General features: G+C 36.5%; 1 protein-coding gene across 1 annotated transcript in view; it reads left to right on the top strand.

The window, feature by feature from the left end:
- Positions 1-984: 984 nt before the first annotated feature.
- The window catches only part of ICA1L (islet cell autoantigen 1 like), a gene marked incomplete at both ends in the record, with an annotated part of 47,318 nt that continues 26,547 nt past the window's right edge, over positions 985-21,755 (top strand). The window contains 5 exons of the mRNA XM_079710359.1: positions 985-1,010; positions 12,767-12,935; positions 15,330-15,402; positions 19,064-19,187; positions 20,348-20,546. Of these exons, the coding sequence (XP_079566485.1) occupies positions 985-1,010; positions 12,767-12,935; positions 15,330-15,402; positions 19,064-19,187; positions 20,348-20,546 (591 nt within the window). The remainder of the gene's footprint in view (positions 1,011-12,766; positions 12,936-15,329; positions 15,403-19,063; positions 19,188-20,347; positions 20,547-21,755) is intronic.

Here is a 21,755-nt window from a genome sequence, read left to right on the forward strand (position 1 = left end):
CAAGCTCCGGACGCGCAGGCCCAGCGGCCATGGATCACGGGCCCAGCCGCTCCGCGGCATGCGGGATCCTCCCAGACCGGGGCACGAACCCGTGTCCCCCGCATCGGCAGGCGGACTCTCAACCACTGCGCCACCAGGGAAGCCCCAGAGGTCTTTCTTGATGGAGAGTTTCCTCAGATATCTGACTATCTTTGGCTCTCTATATTTAAGATTATAACAAAGCTAATTGGAAGCTTAGTATGTGGGAGTGAGCTTGTCAGCTGGTGAGTTTCTCCCTAGGGTGAAAAGGCAAAGATCTATCCTTTTAGAATGTCCGAATGAAGTACTCCTTTTCTCTGGAGTTTTTAATTTTTTTCAGAGAAAAGAATGTTCCAGTCTTCTCTGAGGAGTGGAGAGGTGTGTGTAGTGCTTTGCTACTGGTGAGCAAGGAAGGGGAAAAGAGCTTGAAATTCAGTGATTCGGCATGTAAACTTTCACTTAATCATTTTTTTTTTCAGGCCAAGCCCTCTGCTGTGTTAGCTTGCCAAAGACCAGAGCTTTCCATGTTTTTTTTTTTTTTTTTTAATTTATTAATTTATTTATTTTTTATTAGTTTCTGCTTTATAACAAAGTGAATCAGTCATACATACACATCTGTTCCCACATCCCTTCCCTATTGCGTCTCCCTCCCTCCCACCCTCCCTATCCCACCCCTCCAGGCGGTCACAAAGCACCGAGCTGATCTCCCTGTGCTCTGCGGCTGCTTCCCACTATCTATCTACCTTACGTTTGGTAGTGTATATATGTCCATGCCTCTCTTTCGCTTTGTCACAGCTTACCCTTCACCCTCCCCATATCCTCAAGTCCGTTCTCAAGTAGGTCTGTGTCTTTATTCCCGTTTTACCCCTAGGTTTCCATGTTTAATTTCTTCAACTTCCATTGAGTGACATAGATTAAGGGGGCGGGGAGGTGCTTCAGGGTCCAGCCTGCTGTATACGGGCTTCAATGAATCTTCCTTCCACTTCTAAATGGTGAGTCTTTCAGATACTCTGCAGGGTAATTGACTCATTCCTCATTAGCATTCCTCTGTTAGTTGCTTAGGATACTACTTTCTCTACCTTCTAAAAATTTATTGAAATCTCTCATATGCTCTAGTCACTATGCTTATTTTCTCTATGCTTATGAGTTAATAGATAACTTTTTTGTTTTATACCTTTACTGTTATTTTAGTGGGTTTGGGAAGGGAACACAGATAAGTGCATGTAGTCAATCTGCATTTTTGACAGGGCACCCTTGTAATATATTTTAATACCTGAAAGGGCAAGTTCTTTCAAGTTTTTCTCACTGTTGAGTTTTAAAATTATGTCAGTCAAATAAAAAAAGTTTAGGGTTTTAAAGTTTTACATCCTATGCATTCTTGTTTATTGAGAGGCTGTATGTAATAATGTATTATACTTATATACAACTTTATATTTTTAAAAGCAATTTTGTATGTGTTATCCCATTTGAGCTTCATATTATGAGAGGCTCTGCACTTGGGAACATTGAGCATAGCAGAGGATTGGGAGAGGTGTTGGCCTGAAATTTGCAATAAAATTGGAAATATAATACTCAAGTTTTATAAGCAGTTAGCTTTAATATCATTAAAAATTTATTTTTTAATTTTTTAAAATTAATTTATTTTTGGCTGTGTTGGGTCTTTGTTGCTGCGTGGGCTTTCTCTAGTTGCAGCAAGTTGGGGCTACTCTTCGCTGAGGTGCGAGGGCTTTCATTGTGGTGGCTTCTTTTGTTGTGGAGCACGGGCTCTAGGCGCATGGGCTTCAGTATTTGCAGTACGCGGACTCAGTAGTTGTGGCACACGGGCTTAGTTGCACCGAGGCATGTGGGATCTTCCCGGACCAGGGCTCAAACCCATGTCCCCTGCATTGGCAGGCGGATTCTTAACCACTGCGCCACCAGGGAAGTCCTAATATCGTTTTAACAGAAGAACTTAGTGTGATACTTTAAACTATCAAAAACTTTTGAAATATAGTTTTTCAGCCATTCATTCAAAAAGATAAAATATTTTCTTCTCTAGTTCACTTTCTTTCTCTAATATATTGTTTATATTTTGAATGGTCTTATTGATTTTCATCAACATTTTTCAAGTCTTATTTTCTTTTTTTTTTTTAACATCTTTATTGGAGTATAATTGCTTTGCAATGGTGTGTTAGCTTCTGCTTGATTTATTTATTTAAGTATAGTTGGTTTACAATATTGTGTTAACTTCAGGTTAGTTTCAGCATAGTGATTCAGTATTTTTGTAGCTTATATTCCATTATAGGTTATTACAAGATAATAGGTTTAATTCCTTGTGCTATACAGTAAATCCTTGTTGCTTATCTATTTTCTATATAGTAGTTTGTATCCATGAATCCCATACCCCTAATTTGTCCTTCTTCCCCGTCCCTCTCCCCTTTGGTAACCAGAAGTTTGTTTTCTATGTTTGTAAGTCTATTTCTGTTTTGTATATACTATCATTTGTATTTTTTTTTTAGATTCCACATATGAATGATATTGTATAGTATTTGTCTTTGTCTGACTTATTTCATTAAGCATAATATTCTCTAGGTCTATCCACTTTGTTGCAAATGGCAGTAAATGGCAGTATTTCATTTTTCTTTATGGCTGAGTAATATTCCATTGTGTGTGTGTGTGTGTGTGTGTGTGTGTGTATCACATCTTCTTAAGTCAGTCATCTGTTGATGAGCACTTGGGTTGCATCCATGTCTTGGCTATTTTAAACAGTGCTGCTGTGAACATTGGGGTGCATGTAGCTTTTTGAATTAGTGTTTTTGTTTTTTCCGGTTATATACCCAAGAGTGGAATTGCTGAATCATATGGTAGTTCAGTTTTTAGCTTTCTAAGGAACCTCCATACTGTTTTCTGTAATGACTGCACTGATTTGCATTCCCACCAAAAGTGTATGAGGGTTCCCTTTTCTCCACATCCTCTCCAAAATTTATTTGTAGTTTTTTGATGGTAACCATTCTGACTGGTGTGAGGTGACACCTCTTTGTGGTTTTGATTTCAATTTATATAATAATTAGCAATGTTGAGCATCGTTTCATGTGCCTGTTACCCATCTGTATGTCTTCTTTGGAGAAATGTCTATTCAGGTATTCTGCCATTTTTTGATTGGATTGTTTGGTTTTTTTGATATTGAGTTGTATGAGCCGTTTGTATATTTTGGATGTTAACCCCTTGTTGGTCGCATCATTTGCAAATATTTTCTCTCATTCCACAGGTTATCTTTTTGTTTTGTTGATGGTTTCCTTTGCTGTGGAAAAGCTTTTAATTATCTAATAATCTATTTTTTTAATTAAAAAAATTTTTTAACATCTTTGTTGGAGTATAAGTGCTTTACAATCGTGTGTTAGTTGCTGCTTTATAACAAAGTGAATCAGCTATATGTATACATATATCCCCATATCTCCTCCCTCTTGCGTCTCCCTCCCACCCTCCCTATCCCACCCCGCTAGGTGGACACAACACATAGAGCTGATCTCCCTGTGCTATGTGGCTGCTTTCCATTAGCTATCGATTTTACATTTGGTAGTGTATATATGTCCATCCCACTCCCCCACTTCATCCCAGCTTACCCTTCCCCTCCACATGTCCTCAAGTCCATTCTCTACGTCTGCATCTTTATCCTGTCCTGCCCCAAGGTTCTTCAGAACCTTTTTTTTAAATTTTAGATTCCATATATATGTGTTAGCATACAGTATTTGTTTTTCTCTTTCTGACTTTCTTCACTCTGTATGACAGACTCTAGGTCCATCCACCTCACTACAAATAACTCAATTTAATAATCTATTTTAAATGTTACTCATATCTTCATTATGAAATGATATGACTAAAGTGGTGTAAGTAAATTAATTATATCTCTATAGTAAATTCATAATATGTCAGTCTAAAAAGTAAATAACAATCCTGAAGCATATCATTTTTTGAAAAAGCTAGCATCTAATTTGTTTTTTATGTAACCTCTTCTCTATAGACTAAAATTATGCTGATTAATAAAAGTATAGACTACTTATAAAAAATAAATTTTATTGTAACTAGAAATTCGAATACAGTTTGCAGTATCGACTTTCTGTTTTGTTAATGACCTTTTTCTGTTTTCATTCTTATAAGCAACATTCTTTTTTATGTACCTAACTAGTTCTTGGAAACCTATAGGTTTTTGGAAGCAGGTTACCTGAAAATTAGGAAACTAATATTGTATGTTTCAGTTAACTCACTGTAAGACAGAAGATAACTTTAATCATACTTTCCTCACCCTCAAAATGCAAAAGAACACTGCTTCTGGAGTCAAAGTCTTGGATGTGTGTTAAGTATCAATATGTTCTTAATGTATGTGTATCCTTGAGAAAGTTCCCTTAATTTCACAATGCCTCGGTGATCTCCTTTACAAAACTGGAATAATAAAATCTGCCATTTCTAGTTGTCAGGGTTGTCAGGAAGATTAAAGGAGATAAAATGTATGAAAATGTTTAAAAAATTGTCAAGAGTTCTGCAAGTATAATGATTACTATTTTAGTCAGTAGTAATACCAAGATTATCAGGAACTTTTAAATATCTTAAGCTGCCTCTAAGACTTTACCTTTTACATAATTTTGAATTATTTTTGAAAAACAATTAAGCTCTAGTCATGTTATAAGAATATTAGGTGGACATTGTATCCTCTCTGTGGGCAACTTACTTTCTTAGTATGGGATTTTGGGGTGTATGATTGAATGGCTGTAAGTAATTGCCATATTCTTTCTGTTTTAGATAAAGACAGGTCTGCATTTAATTTTCTCATTCAGTGTCTTATTGGTGTTATGATTGCAGTGTCAAGTGTAGCACCCAGAACAAAGCTGGCATTTAATATGTGTATGAAACTGACTTCCTTATTGGGACTTTTTGGAAATTTCAGCTAATTATAGTTCTGCCTACTTCTATTGTCTCAGAGTATTTGTAAATTTCAACTGCCCTAGTCCTGTTCTAGTCTCTCAGTAACCAAACCCACATTTGGCTAAACAACAGTTAAGCACACCTATCTGAAAGGATTCGTATTTATAACCTGATGCAATTCTAGTCTAATATTAAAGCTGGTACTTTATAAATATATCCTTTAGGAAAGTTCGAGGGGCAGATTCTCAATCTGTGACTTAAAAGTTTGTCTTTCATATCAATAACCCCTAATAATTCCAGTAGGCTTCAGTTTGTCTCCATCTGTGCAAGGGGACATACACATCACCCTGTAACATAATCTACTCATTGATTTGCCAGAGCCAAAAACTATTCCTGAATTAATGGACAATTGATGAAAGATTAGTCAGGCAGTACCTTTAAAAATTACATATATGGGGCTTCCCTGGTGGCGCAGTGGTTAAGAATCCGCCTGCCAATTAAAGGGACATGGGTTCGAGCCCTGGTCAGGGAAGATCTCACATGCCATGGAGCAACTCGGCCTGTGCGCCACAACTACTGAGCCTGTGCTCTAGAGCCTGCGTGCTGCAATGTGCCTGTGTGCCACACCTAATGAAGCCCGTGTGCCTAGAGCCCGTGCTCCACAACAAGAGAAGCCACCGCATTGAGAAGCCCGCACACCACAGCAGAGAGTAGCCTCCACTCGCTGCAACTAGAGAAAGCCTGCGCACAGCAACAAAGACCCAACACAGCCAAAAATAAATAAATTTATTTTTTAAAAATTACATATATGATATATAGTATATATGTGTGTGTGTGTACATACGTATGTGTGTGTACATACGTATGTGTGTATACATACATGTGAACAAAGAATAAACATTAGCTTAAAGAGACTTATGACTCTTCAGACTATGCTTTGAGAACCATGATCTAGATCAGAGGTCTGTAAACTTTTTCTGTAAAAGACCATGATAGTCAATAATTTTGGCTGTGTAGACCATGCAGTCTGCTGGATCTACTTAATTCCGCTGCTGTAGCAAGAAGGCAGCTAAGGACTAATTTGCCGGAGGACCATAGTGTTTGCCCATCAGTCTAGATCCCTGAAATGCAGAGGAGATGTGATCTTGGTTGGGCACATCATTTAGCCACAAAGCACTTTCTTCTGAGGTGAGTTGTTTGAGTTCCTTTTTTTAGGTTGAACCGTATGAAATTGCTGATTTTGTAGGTCAAAAATGATCTAATGTTGGCAGTTTCATATTGGTCAATCAAAGACAAAAAGCTATTTTACTTATAAAAACTGTTTAATCACAGACATAGTCTGTATTGCTATTGCTCTGGTGAATGATTTTATGGCAAATGAGGATAAATGACACTTTAATCTCTTGATAGCAGTCTTGTTGGGTGATGGAGTTAGTATAAGCTTTTCACTCTATATCGAATAAATTTTCTCTGTGTAATTGTTTTATATTCTCTCAGTTATGATTAAGATTTTTAAATTTCTTTTATTGGTCTCTCATTTTATGGAAGTCTCCATCCCTTTTGAACTAGATAACAGAAATAGAAAGTTGAACTAGGTAACCTCTAAGTTTCTTTTCAATTTCTTTCAACTAGGGGATTTAAGTATCTATTATATATAGAACATATTTCTCATTAACCTATTATTCTTATTATGGTTAATCCATAGCACAATACTAAGAGCCTAGTACAAATTTGATTTACCTTCCTCAAACCTCCAAATTTTACCACCTTTCTGCTTTCTTTCTTGAAGTTCTCCTGTCTTCTCACTGCTTAATTATCTTCATATAGTTAGCTCCCAAATCACCATTTCCAATTAAAAAATTAAAATGAAAAAGTATAAAATAGGGCTTCCCTGGTGGTGCAGTGGTTGAGAATCCGCCTGCTGAAGCAGGGGATACGGGTTCGTGCCCCGGTCCAGGAAGATCCCACATGCCGCGGAGCGGCTAGGCCCGTGAGCCATGGCCGCTGAGCCTGTGCGTCCGGAGCCTGTGCTCCGCAACGGGAGAGGCCACAACAGTGAGAGGCCCGCGTACCCCCCCCTCCAAAATAAGATGGCATGTTAAGTTCTGCTCCAAATTCATAGTAATCATAAAAAAAAACAAACCCCAGAAAGTTTATCTTGGCTAGATAATAAGATAAACATGGACTAGAAACAAAATAGAAAGACAGAGAGGTGAGTGGACTGAAACAGACGTCTTGAGCTCTCAGTATAGAAGTAGGTCCTGGCTTCTGGGAGTTCAGGTTCTGCAGGTTGGTAGAAATTAAAAGTGTTTCACACGCAATGCTCTTTCAACACCCTGAATAGATCAGTAGTATTTCAGATACCACTATATCAGGGTCCCTAAAATATCAGTATATGAAGGTGAAGTGGAGGCAACTAGATTATAGATCTAGTGATCTATAATCACTAGATGAGGAGGAATAACCAGAGAGAGGGAAAAGGAAAAGTAAAGATTTTATGCTCAAAATAAGCTTACAGAATTCAACCAACAAAATCAATATTTGGAAAATGAATTTACTCCAGATAAAAAGTCTAAGAATTCTATATATTTAGGGTGCCAAAGAGAAAAATTATGGAATGATGTCATTAAAAAGGATAAAAAATTAGGAGAATATTAAGAAGAACCAATAAGAAAACTTGGAAATTAAGAAAGAAAGAAACAGTCACTGGATTAAAAAAAAAAAAAACAAACCTCAATAGGTATGATGAACTCTAGACTGAACAGAGTTGAAGAGAATTCATAAACTGGAAGATTGTCCTGAAGAACTTATCCAAAATATAGGACAAACATATTTAAAAATGAGCCATTAAGACATACAAAGAATAACACCCAATAGAAGATTCAGATAAAAAGAAGAAATTATGGCTGAAAAGGAATATTTGAAGGGATTACAGCTTAGAATTTTCTAGAACTGAAGGAAGACATGAACCTCCATAATGAAAATACACTCTACTTAAATACATTTTAGAGAACCTCAGGTCATCACAGATAAAAACTCTTTTCTAAACGATTCAAAGAGAAAAAGGAGGGACAGTAGGAGCCCAGACTTCTCATTGACTGCAGTAGACGACCTAAGGTATTAGGGCTTCTATCCTCAAACAGTTAAGGAACACTGAGGAATGTTATATAATGGAAACAACCAAACAGACACAGACATAGAACTTAAAAACAAAGGACTGGGGACTTCCCTGGTGGCCCAGGGGATCTATACTTTTATATACAATTAAACTATCATTTATGAATGAAGGCAAAATAGAGTGTCATAGATACCAAAACTGAGAGAATTTCTACCCACCGGATTCTTTAGCATTGACAGGATTTATTTAGGATAAGACCTAAATAAATGGAGATACATAACTATGTTCATGAAGTGGAAGACTCAATATTATTAAGATGCCAGTCCTTCACAGATTGATCTGTAGATTCAGTGCCATCCCAATCTAAATTCCAGAACTCTACAGCTCAATACTAAAAAAAAAAAAAAAAGACAAACAAACCAATGTAAAAGTGGGCAAAAGACTTACAAACACAACAATGGAGGATATACAAAAGGCCAGTTGGCACGTGAAAAAGTGTTCATTATCAGTTGTCAGGAAAATACACATTAAAGCTGTAAGGAAATACCACTACACAACTAGAATGGATAAAACTAAAAAGTCTGCCAACATTAAGTGTTACTGAGGTTGTGGAACAATTATAACTCTCATACATTGCTAAGGGGAATGTAAAACAGCAATTTTTTATAAAGTGTACACCAATCCTTTGATAGAGAAAAATCCATTTCTAGGTTTTATTGAAGAGAAGTGAAGACATTTGTCCACAAAAGACTTGTATAGGCATATTCATAGCAGATTTATTTACAATAGTGAAAAATTAAAGCATACTGTTAACACTCATACAATGGATTACTGTTCAGTGATAAAAAAAGAACAAACTAGGAAAGGAAAAACTAAGGTGAAAAAAAATCAAAACATTTATTATTTATGTTAGGCTAAGCATTGGCTGGAAAGGGATACAAGAGAACTTTCTGAGGAGTTGGAAATGTTCTATACCATAATACCTATTTGTCAAAAGTATACAGCTAGAAATTGTACATTTCAATGTATATAAATATTATCAAAAATAACTAATAACGATGATAATGATTATGGAGTAAGGTGGTAGGGAATAGGTGAAGGTATAAATGACACAGAAATGACAGAATATTGGGATGGTTGAGCTATCATTTTATTGCTGTCTGCATATGTTAAACTATATATAACTTTTGAAGAAATTAAGAAAGAAAAATGTCTTATGTTTACCCAGACATTTACCAGTTCCAGTCATCTTCATTCTTTCCTATAGATAAAGTACTGTTGTAATTTCCCTTCAGCCTTTAGAATTTGTTAGCATTTCTAAAAGTCCCCTGGCCATGAATTTTCTCAGTTCTTTATCTGAAAATGGCTTTATTTTGATTTCAGTTTTAAAGGACAGTTTCAGTAGAGAATTATGAGTTGATAGTTTTTCTTTCTTTCATTCAACACCTTAAATATGTCCTTCCATTGTAGTCTGGCTTTTGTTGTTTTAGTTGAGAGCTTCCATCTTATTTATATTTTTGTTCCCGTTTGTGTAATATACCATTTTTCTCTGCTTTCAAGATAGATTTTCTCTTTATCTTTTAATTGAAGCAGTTGGTCTATGATGTGCCTATTTGTGGTTTTCCTTGTGTTTATCAGCCTATAAGTTAATGTCATTTATAAAATTTAGGATGTTTTATTCAGATATTTTTCATTCCCCTTCTATTCCTCCTCTCCTTCAGGGTCTTTTTTTCTCTTCTCTGTTCTTCAGATTAGGTAATTTTAATTGATTCATCTTCAGCTTCACTTCTTATATCTCCCATCTTCAGTTTATTGTTAAGAGTATCCAGTCAGTTTTTAATTGCATTTATTGAACTTTGCAACTTGAAACTTTCACTTGTTTTCTTTTGATATTTTCTGTCTATTCATTTATTGTGCACATATCCTACTTTTAAGTCTTTTACATGTTTATAATAGCTGGTCTAAAGTGCTTGTCTGATAACTGTAATATCTGAGAAATCTTTGGAATCTATTTTACTGACTTTTTTTCATGGAGCATGGGTCACATTTTTCTATTTCTTTGCATGTCTAGTGTTTTTTGGTTGGATACTTGACTTTTTAAATGATGGATTTTAGAGACTGAATTCTGTTTTGCTTCTCTGAAAAATAATTTTTACTCTAGAAGGCAGTTAACTTGACTGAATTCAAATTCCAGACTCTTTGTCTCCGCTGTAGTGGTAGCAGTTGAAATCTTTACTTCAGTTTCTAGCTGCTGATTTTCTGTGAGGACCCCTAGGGTCCCCTCCTTCGCCTCATGATTAGTTTAGTGGACAGCACAGGTCTTGGGAGCTCTTTGTGTACAGATTTCAGAGAGCGTCTCCTCTTTGGCTCCCTCCCTTCCATGATATTCTTCCTAAATTTCTGGTAGTTCTCCAGCCTTGAGCTCTGTCATCTGATGTCAAGCCAGTAAGACTTGGCTTTCTACTCAATCTACCCCCAGTGGCAAGCAGATTTAGCAGTGCCCTCCGCCAAAAAATGCAAATATACAAATCTCACCTTTTGCAGATTTACCCACCCAGTCACTGTCCTCCCCTTGCCAGGGAATGTGTGCTCTCTGCAGGCAGGATAGATTTCAGAGAGGAAAGGGAGGACTAAGTTTATTGCTCTCAAATCCAATCAGATAAGTTACTCTTCCTTGCGTATGAAGGAGCTAGTGAGGGAGTGGAGAGAGGCCAGGAGTATACTGTTCAAGCTACATCAGCAAGTGAGTTGAGGTAGGGAAGAGATGTTCTCTTCTGATACTCCTAAGAAGTTTGTTCTCTTAACTGATTGGGCCTAAGCCTATGTCAGCTTAGTAGAAGAGATCAGCAGTTTGTTATACAGTTGGACTGACCCTCATGCTGATAACAGTCTGGAGGGGAAAACTAATTGAAAACCATCAAAAGCAAGCAAAAGCAGACAGAAATTGGAGGGGAAAGATAAACTGCAAGTTTTCCCGCAAGACTTTGTGTCAGATGGTATAATGCTTACATCAAATCCATTACCCCCCTGTACTATTTTCTATCCCAAATTATGTCCAACCCAGTTACCAGCATAGCACATGAGAGGTACTGCAGTTAAATGATAATTAATCTATACTGTCCAGGAATCCAGGAGGATATCCAAAGGAGAATATCCAGCAAATATCTGGAAGAGTGGCCACTTGTGGACTTTACATTTTGTCTTTGTTCTATATAATGCTTTTTATTTAAACCTACTTTGTCTGATATTAATGTGGCTACCCCTGCTTTCATTTTCTTTCTACTATATTTACCTGGTATATCTTTTTTTATATAAATTTATTTTATATTTATTTTTGGCTGCACTGGGTCTTTGTTGCTGCATGCGGGCTTTCTCTAGTTGCAGCGAGCTGGGGCTACTCTTCGTTGCAGTGCACAGGCTTCTCATTGCAGTGGCCTCTCCTGTTGCGGAGCACGGGTTCTAGGTGCGCGGGCTTCAGTAGTTGTGGCGCACGGGCTTAGTTGCTCCATGGCACGTGGGATCTTCCTGGACCAGGGATCGAACCCATGTCCCCTGCATTGACAGACGTATTCTTAACTACTGAGCCACCAGGGAAGTCCCTACCTGGTATATCTTAACCCATAATTCTTTATCATTTTGTTTTAAGCGGATCCCAAATAGCATATAATTGTATATACTATTTTATTTTTTATGATTTGAGATTCTTTGTATTTAAGAGGAAGTTTGCTTTTATTATAGTAAATAATATAATTGTTCTTATTCTGTCATCTTAGTTTACACAGTTTGTTATGTTGCCTTACTCCTGTTTTTCCAGTCTTCTTTTGCTAGTTTTTCTCGTTCTCTTGTTTTGCTCCTAATAACTTAGAAATTAGACATCCTATTTTTATTTGATTAGTAATTTCAAGATAAAAAGAAAGTGAACTTCTGTTTCTTTACCAACATTAAGAATACATTGATTATCTATTGATTCCCCTGGAAATGAGTCACATATTTTAGTACCTCCCTTTGTTCCTACCTCCCACCGTTTATTGGAATAGTCTGGACTTTTAAAACTATTATTATTATTTCTTTTTTTTACATTTCATTAATGAACACTTTTCACATTTGCATTTCCTTAATGTAGCCATGTTAACCATGTTAAGAACAATTACTTAGACATTAATTTTTAAGTTTACAAAAGGTTACAATTTTCATCTCTATTTCTTTTATAATATATCTCCCTTATACTTAAGATCTTTATTTTTGTTAATTTATTGGATACTAAAGTATCTGAATCTTTGCATATCTGAGGGTATATATTAAATGTGTATTCTTCTGAAATAGCAGTTAATCCATAGGAAATTTTCCTAAGGAAATGATAGCAGGATGCAAAGATGTGTGTACAAGTTCATTTTTCAGTATTATTACAAAAGCAAAAATCAGAAACTAATAAGAGTCTACACATAGAGATTGGTCGAACAAAATAAAATTATTTCCAGCCATTACTGCAAAACCATAACAGTTTTATCACTTTGTCACCTAATTAATGTATCATTAATCTTTTTGCCTGTTACTTGTGCAAGTTATAATTAAAACTTAAATTTAGACCATACAAAGTAAACATTAGCATGTTTAGCTGTCAACATTAATATTCTATTCTATTCTATTTTCAATTAGATTAAATATTGGCTAAATAGATATTTATTATTGAAAATATTTTTTAAGAAATTTAATTTTAGTTATTTCTTGTAGTCACTCCATGGATTTTTTTGGGCAACCCAGACCAGAAGATAACCAGTCAGTAGTCAGCAGAATGCAAAAGAAATACTGGAAAACCAAACAGGTCTTTATCAAAGCAACCGGGAAAAAGGAGGATGAGCACGTAGTGGCATCTGATGCTGAACTGGATGCTAAACTTGAGGTAAATTTTAGGATTCTGTGTACTGCATATAACTTGTTATTATCTAGGACGACTAAGGGGACTATGACAAGCTTTCATACTGAAGAACTTATCGGGATAAATGCAAAATTTGATAATAGAATAATTGTATCCATTTGTCAATCAGATCTTCTGGATAGGAGATCATAATTCTCACAGATTGAGGATTGGCAGAACTGGTGTTCATAAATTAGATAAATCATGAACTAAGTAATTTCTCTGGCACAAGTATTGGAATTTTTATGCTGTGTTAATGAATTAATTATGTTTCTAATTGGGACCATATACTCATTATGTATCATGTCATAATATTTTGTACTATTTTAACTGAAGTCTATACCTCACTGCAATACATTAACTGAAATCAAATAGTGAGTGAGGATTTTATAAGTTGGAGTTTTTGTTTCTATTTATTAAGGGGTGGAGTTAATTGAAGTATGTCATATGCATGTTTGGTTCTGTTTTTCATTTTAAATAAAAGGACTAATTACCAGGAAACAGCTTTAAACATATATGTGTCTTATGCTTTTAAGTAATTAAGCTAAGTAGAAGGAAGGTCTCATGTACTTTAATGAAAAAAATCTAGATTTTTAAATGCAGATTTGCTAATTCCATGTATATATACTAATGTAACTTTTACAAACATTTCCAGGCAGGAGTTCTGTTATGCTTGGAATGTAGTAATCTGTTGGGATTCTTAAATATTCTTAAATATTTTTAAATAGAGGTCTGATTAAATAGGTCTTAATCTACTAAGTAATTTTATTCTGCAGAAAATAAACTTTTGTAATTGCCCTAACAAATATGGAAATAGAAATTACTTCTATTTAACAAGCTTTTTGTGTTGAAAAGTACTATTTGTGTTGAAAAGTATTCTTCTTAGGATTCAGTGACAAATGTGGAAAAAAATGAAGGGACTTTATTATAAGTAATATGTTTTAGCACCAGGGGAACTCGTCACTGTTGCTACATATAGTCCCACAGATGTATATTTTTTTTGTATTGTTTCACATCATTAGGTAATGTGTGGGTGACATTTTATATTCAGTGTAATTCTTGTCCATTAGACAAATATTTGGAATCAACCAAGAACTTTCTCCCACAATGGTACTAATTTTTTTAAGAATGAGAAATAGTTTCATTTCAAGTATACATACAAGTATGCATACTTAAATTATCATGTTGTATACTTTAAATATATTACAGTTTTGTTTGTCAAATTATACCTCACTAAAACTGAAAAAGATTTTTATTATAACAGTGAGAAGCAATAGTATGTAAATCTTTCAAGTACCCATGGGAAAAAGATCATAATCACGTCATCATAACAGAACTATCATTTTTGTATTCTTTTCTAATCCCCTTCCATATGGATTTAAAACAGCTTTTTAAATTGCCAAATCCATATACCAAGTGTAATCCAAACATACTTAAACTTTTGTGGAAATTTGATGGTTGCTCCTCCACTTAGATTTTAGTGTCTATTATCAGTCTTCCTTTGGTCTGATCAAACATCAAAATAACAACAAAACTACATCAGAGATAGATCATTCAGGCTTAATGGTGATATTGGAAGTTCATTTGATATTCAAAGGATTAGGGCCTAATATTATACCACAGTGCCAAGGTCTTTTTGAACTAAAGTCTCATAGCAACTCTTCAGGGAAGGACTTTGTGAGTCTTCTTTAGGCTGCACCCTAAAACCCATGCTGGCTTGCTTCTCTGGGAAAACCCAAATGTATAGGTATGTGTGAAGAGTTACCTCATGTGTATGTGTCCTGATCTCAAATTTTCACTTGCTTGCTTTGAAATGGGAGCCTACTGGGTATTTTATTTTTTTGTTAGCTATTAGCAGCAGTGATAATGAAGGGATTAATATTCATGGAAAATTCTAAACAAAAATAATCCAAAAGTAATTTATTTTTGATGTTGTAACACATTATTTAATTTTTATGGTAAACTCACTGACCTGTTTTGCTTAGACCAATATTGGAGAGAAGTCAGACTCCGAGTTAGTTAGTGTTTTCTAAGGCTATCTATACCCTTTTCATCTGTGGTAAGCAATGTTTGATGTAGTTTATATTAGATTTACCTTTTTGCTATTTAGATAGTTTGGAGCTGAGGGGAGGACAAATTCCACAGTTATAAATTTTTATTAGTTCCCATGTATTTATCACCATTTCTTCCAACCCTCATGGGGGAAATCTAAATGTGCTTTTTCTACACCTGAAATAAAACCAAAACTGAAGTATATCACAGTCAAGGAAAATAGACATAATACTTATAAGAAAATGTTTTGCTTTTGAAGTGCTTTTTAAATATTTTATATTTGTTTATGGTTCTTTACATTGTCCTAATAAAATTTATATTTCAAAGGTTTTTCACTCCATTCAAGAGACATGCACTGAACTTCTGAAGATAGTTGAGAAATATCAGCTGAAACTCAATGGTATGAAATCATAGATATCTATCTGACAATTCCCATTTAAAATAAATATTCATTTGCATTTTTTAAAATGAAAGATTTAATGTAAAAATAGTAGTTTATTGAATTATTTTGTGGAGTTTCGAATGACAAAAATGAGTATTTACAGTGACCTGTTCTCGAATCCCCCAGTGTCCTCAGTTCATCAGATCCTCTGACAGATTCATTTCACTGAGTTGAGTTTTCCTTCCCAGAGTCTCAGCTGGATTTGCTTCCATCATTTAAAAGCTCTCTTTCTCCACCCCTACTTGCTCTAGCACTTGCCATCCCATTCCTCTGCTCCTTTCACAGGGAATTTCGACATAATTATCGGTAGGCACAGCGTCCATTCCTTTCCTTCCACTTTCTCTCGTACTCACCCCAGTCAGGTTTTCACTCCCACAACTCCATCAGATTGCTCTTGTCATAGTCATGAAGCAATAAATCCAGGGACCAATTCTCGGTCTGTGTCACATTATTTAACACAGTTGATTATCCTCCCCCTCCTTGAGACACGCTCTGCGCTTGGCTTCCAGGTACCACACGTCCCTGGATTTCTTTTTAATGGTCATTCCTTCTCAGTATCGTGCCACTGATGGAATCTCCTCTCTTCTATTTTTTTAAAATAAATTATATTTTTTATTTATGGCTGTGTTGGGTCCTCATTGCTGCGCCCGGGCTTTCTCTAGTTGCGGCGAGCGGGGTCTACTCTTCGTTGCGGTGCGCAGGCTTCTCATTGCGGTGGCTTCTCTTGTTGCGGAGCACGGGCTCTAGGTGCGTGGGCTTCAGTAGTTGTGGCACACGGGCTCAGTAGTTGTGGTGCACGGGCTTAGTTGCTCCGCAGCATGTGGGATCTTCCCAGACCAGGGCTCGAACCCGTGTCCCCTGCATTGGCAGGTGGATTCTTAACCACTGCGCCATCAGGGAGGCCCTCTCCTCTCTTGACCTCTTCTGGTTGGAACTCAATCTTTGGATCTCTTCTCCTGCCTTAATTACGGTTCCCTACTGGACATGGCCACCTCTCTGATTCTGTTACTTCTCTAATCTCATCTCCTCTTGAGCCACGTTAATCTCCTTCACAGTAGGCATATCTGCATAGTAGGCTCCCAATCTTCTTTAGGTATGTGGTCAAGTGTCATCTTTTTAGTGAGTCCTTCCCTGACCCCCATATCTAAAATGAAATACCCCTCTTTCTCATAAGTCTGTCTACTTAACAATAGAACTTAACAGTATTCAACATCCTGTATATTTTATCTGTTGTTTTTCTTACCACCACAAGAATATGCTCTCCTTAAACAGGAATTTGTCTGTTTATTTCTGGTCTCCTAGCCTAGAAACAATGTCTAGCATACAGTCCATACTTAATACATATTTGCTCAATGAATGGTTTTCTTGTGTAGCTGTGTAAATTGGTCTCAAAATTTTACAATCAAAGTTCATGTATTGTCCCGTTAAAGCAAGAAATCCATTATAGCATGATAATTTTTTGAGTGCCTGCCATGTGTAAAACTATGTCCTTTTCCCAAGGCAGTAGTTCGAGAAACAACTTTTTGTAACAAAATAAGAGACAAGAACAGTGTGTAATTGAATTCAGGATAGTGATACAGACATACCTCTGAATTATCTTGGAGTGAAAAATAACTGTGTATTAGCGTGATTGGTAAAGGCAACTCCATAGCTGGGAATTGAGGTAAAACGTAAAAGGTTTATAGATGTTGAATATGTGGGAAGAAAGGGAATTGGAGTCAAGGAATAAGGTTAAAGAGCGAGAACAGTCTGCATGACGGAAATGTTTGTAATTGGGACTAGTAGGGTGATACAAGAGCAAAGGAAGATTCGAGTCAGATTGCTAAGGACCTTAAATATTTTGCCAAGCGGTAAAAAGCCATTGCAATCATTGGAGCAAGGGAGTCCTGTGACAGGAATGTAAATGTAAAGAAACATTGGCAGGGCCTCCCTGGTGGCGCAGTGGTTGAGAGTCCGCCTGCCGATGCAGGGGATACGGGTTCGTGCCCCGGTCTGGGAGGATCCCATATGCCGCGGAGCGGCTGGGCCCGTGAGCCATGGCTGCTGAGCCTGCGCATCCGGAGCCTGTGCTCCGCAACGGGAGAGGCCACAACAGTGAGAGGCCCGCGTACCACAAAAAAAAAAAAAAAAAAAAAAAAAAAAAGAAACATTGGCAAGTTTGTGCATACTGCATTTTGTCCTGGAATCACCAGATCTCTTAGCATGCTGGTGGAGCATTTCAGGGTAAGGAAGAGATATACATATATAGATTTCATCATGTACTTTCTCTTCAAGATTGTGTATGACCGTGTGATTTCTTGAAGACTGTTTTATTAATAGATCTTGTTGAGACTAACATTGGACAGTTGCAGTAGATTCCTCCATCACTATAAAGCTTTATGAGAATAACTTGGCTGGGGAAGAACACATAGGAGTAGGGTCTCTAGTTTTTGGCAGCAGGTCCCAGCACAGAATTAGCACAGATTCAGCTTCATCTCCTCCCCTCTCTGCATTGATAAGGATGAGGCTCAATGATGGTTCATGTTCAGTTGATATTTGTTAATGAGGTAGTCCAAGTTCTCAGAGAGCTTTCTGGATCATCTACAAGTTAATATTTTTTTTCTAGTAGTTTTCATTGAGGTATATTTTATGAAGTTCTGATTCAAAGGAAATGTGTAATCTGTACATCTTTGAAGTAATGAGAATATTAAATTAACCAGATTCCTCAAATCCAATCCACCCTTAATCAGATTAATTGTTCATAAAACAGCACACGGTTTTATTAAAGATGATACTACAGAATGTGTCTCCCAGGATGGGAGACAAGAATAAGTTAAGTTTAAATAGAAAGCCAGGGGCTTCCCTGGTGGCACAGTGGTTAAGAATCTGACTGCCAATGCAGGGGACTCAGGTTTGAGCCCTGGTCCAGGAAGATCCCACATGCCGCGGAGCAGCTAAGCCCGTGCACCACAACTACTGAGCCTGCGCTCTAGAGCCCGCAAGCCACAGCTACTGAGCCCGCAAGCCACAACTACTGAAGCCCATGTGCCTAGAGCCCGTGCTCCGCAACAAGAGAAGTCACTGCAGTGAGAAGCCCGCGCACTGCAATGAAGAGTAGCCCCCGCTTGACACAACTAGAGAAAGCCTGCGCACAGCAACGAAGACCCAATGCAGCCAAAAATAAATAAATAAAATAAATAAATAAATAGAAACCCCCAAATACTTTGTAAGAGGCAATGATCCTAAAATGCATCTCTGCATGTTTGAAAATGCATCATCTGTGGTTTTGTTTTATTTTATTATTTTGGAATTTTTTTTTCACTAAAGATCAGTCTTTCCCGAAGTGAGGTCCATACAGTCAGTGCATCAAAATCATCTGGAGTGCTTGTTTAAAAAAAAAAAACAAAACTGATCCTCCGACCTGTAAAATCAGAATCTCTGGAGATGAAGCCCAGGAATTTGCATTTAAGAAATAAGTGTCTCTCCTTCCACCCCCAAGTAATTCTTATGTATAGAGAATTATTGCTGTGAGAATTTTAGTAGTAGTGTGTGTGTGTGTGTGTGTGTGTGTGTGTGTGTGTGTGTGTTTTAAACCAATGATGAAATGAAACAATGAACTATACTGTCATCTTTTCCCTAGTTATATCGGAGGAAGAAAACGAACTAGGGCTCTTTTTAAAGTTCCAAGCAGAACGGGATACAACGCAGGCTGGCAAAATGATGGATGCCACGGGCAAGGCACTCTGTTCTTCAGCCAAGCAAAGGTTTATCATGGTTTTGCATCATCCTTAAATTTGTAATCAGTATGACAGTTTTGATGTGTGTAGTTAAATTTGCATATTTGTAAAGGTTTCACTTCATTCCAGTAGAGGGTTAAAAGAGAAGTATATTGCAATATGTAGTTGTTTTGATGCCTAGCTCTTATTTATTTTGAATTTAAAATAATTATTTAAAAATTGACATTCACAGGTTGCTTAATTCCTAGAAATAGACTTTAGGCCTGTACTTAAATTTCTTAAGTGGTTTAATGTAACAGAGGCACAGAATGGCTAAAATTTAAATATGTATATATATATTTTTCACTTTTTGGATATTATACTATCTATGAGTCCATTGGAATTTTCCTCTTTTTAGGCAGAGGAAATTTTGTCTTCTTAATTATATACTTTGCATTCATTATTTTACAACTTTTTAACATAAAGATACCTGCTGCAAAAAATCTCCTACAATTACTAAATAAAGCCAAAATCTTTGCATTTTCTAGAGAAAATTAAAAATAGACTTTATTGGACCTGTAATGACAATATATAACTTAAGTGGCTTTATTCTGAAACACCATATTAGTGCAAAAGTCCACCTTTAAGGAGGTGACAAAGAGACAGCCAATAAAAGCCCCTCCATTGCCACTAAGTCAAAAGCAGACCAGAGGAGCTGGGTTTGACTTGTGTTTCTTAAATCCTTTTTTCTCTTGTTCTCATCCTCAGATGCTAAGAATTTTATCCTCATTCCTTCATCTAGCATTTTATCTGCTTTTCTATACCCAGGTTTTCCCTAAATTTGTCAAAAGAAAGGCTTTCTGCTTATAGGATTATGCTTTATAATTATAGGATCTCTTTACTCAAGGAATTCTTTTCTAAATGGCAGATTTACTTGGCAGATTATTTATACATGGATAAACATCTAAAATGTTGCAAAAATGATATATTGATATTTCCTGAAACAAGAAAGGGAGAGATATAAACACATCTTTATTAATAGTTCAAAGCTAACTGTATGATCCTTATTTGCTTTCTGAGTTTCTTAGGCATCTTAATAATTTCCTGTTTATAGACTCATCTTGATAGCGAGTTCTACTTTATGGTTGTTTTGTTTTACTTTGCTCATGGGATGTACATGCCTCTTGTTTTTACCTCTCTGCCATTAGATTGGCTCTGTATACTCCCCTGTCTCGTCTTAAGCAAGAAGTAGCAACGTTCAGTCAAAGGGCAGTATCTGATACCTTGATGACAGTCAATCGGATGGAGCAGGCACGCACAGAATATAGAGGAGCTCTGCTGTGGATGAAAGACGTGTCCCAAGAACTGGACCCAGACACCTTAAAACAAATGGAAAAGTTCCGAAAAGTATGAAAATACATCCCTTTTTTATGTTTTCTTGAAGTTCTACAGAATAATTTAATCAAGAGTATAAAACGTCAGACTATTTTTGGAAAATGTGTTATATTATAAATTCTTGGTTGCTTGGAAATCTTCAGTTAACATACAAAAGGTTGTCACACTTTTTTTTTTTTATACTCTTTGAGTGGCATAATAGATCTACCTTTTAAATGTTGCCTACCTGGACTTTTAGGAGTTGTTTGCAGGAGGAAAATAGTTCATTAGTCAGGAAAAAAAACTTAAGTAAAAACTCATGTAAAATGATTATTAATTATAAGTGAAGGTTATCAAATTTTTCATTCTGCCACAATACATAGTTTGACCACAAACGGTTAAAGCAACTATATGTGTGAACATATATTTTGCTAAGTAAACTCCTTATTACAAATTGTATTCCCTGAATTTACCATATATGAATAGTAAAATTCACTCACTCCTTCATAAAGTGCCTATAATAAAAATCCGTATTTATATTTAGTATTGATGGAGTCTTTTTACTAGCCGTTACAGGTTCTTTGCCTCAATGATTACTCCAACAGACCTGGGCAGTAGCTGAACACATGGCCTCAGGCAACCTGTTATTCTGTCCCCTTTATAATCCTTGACAATTAGAATACAATCCAAGGGAGTGGTTACACAACATTGTCAACGCACTAGTGTCACTGAAGTGTACAGTTTTAAAACGGTTAAGTATATGTTGTGTGAATTTCACCTCAATTAAAAAAAAAGAATATAATCCACACCTCTCATCTAGACCCAAATAGCCCTGCACAGTCTGATCCCTGGTCCCTCTGCTGCCACACCTTGTACAGTACTTACTTTCTGTGCTCCAGCCCTTCCTATGCTTGAGGAAGGGATCGGCTCTACCCTATTCCTTCCTGCTCTGGAAACACTTCCCATACCCAGGACTTCTGTCCTTCCTTTTCCCTGGCTCTAGAAGGCTCTCCTCAGGGTCTTAGCAGGGCCCGCTCATCATCTTCCTATCCCAGTTCACACATCATGCATGAACTCACCAAGGGCTTCCCTGACCATCTAATCAAATGTTGTCACCCATTTCTGTTGCATTTATATGTTATCTTTGTGACTTGAGATTATGTTATATGTTTATTTTCTTTTTTTCCTGGGCCTCCTCACTCAGGGATGGTGAGGAAGAACATTGTTCACCACAGCATCCCA

The sequence above is a fragment of the Hyperoodon ampullatus genome, assembly GCF_949752795.1.
Source record: "Hyperoodon ampullatus genome assembly, chromosome: 8".
NCBI lineage: Eukaryota > Metazoa > Chordata > Mammalia > Artiodactyla > Ziphiidae > Hyperoodon > Hyperoodon ampullatus.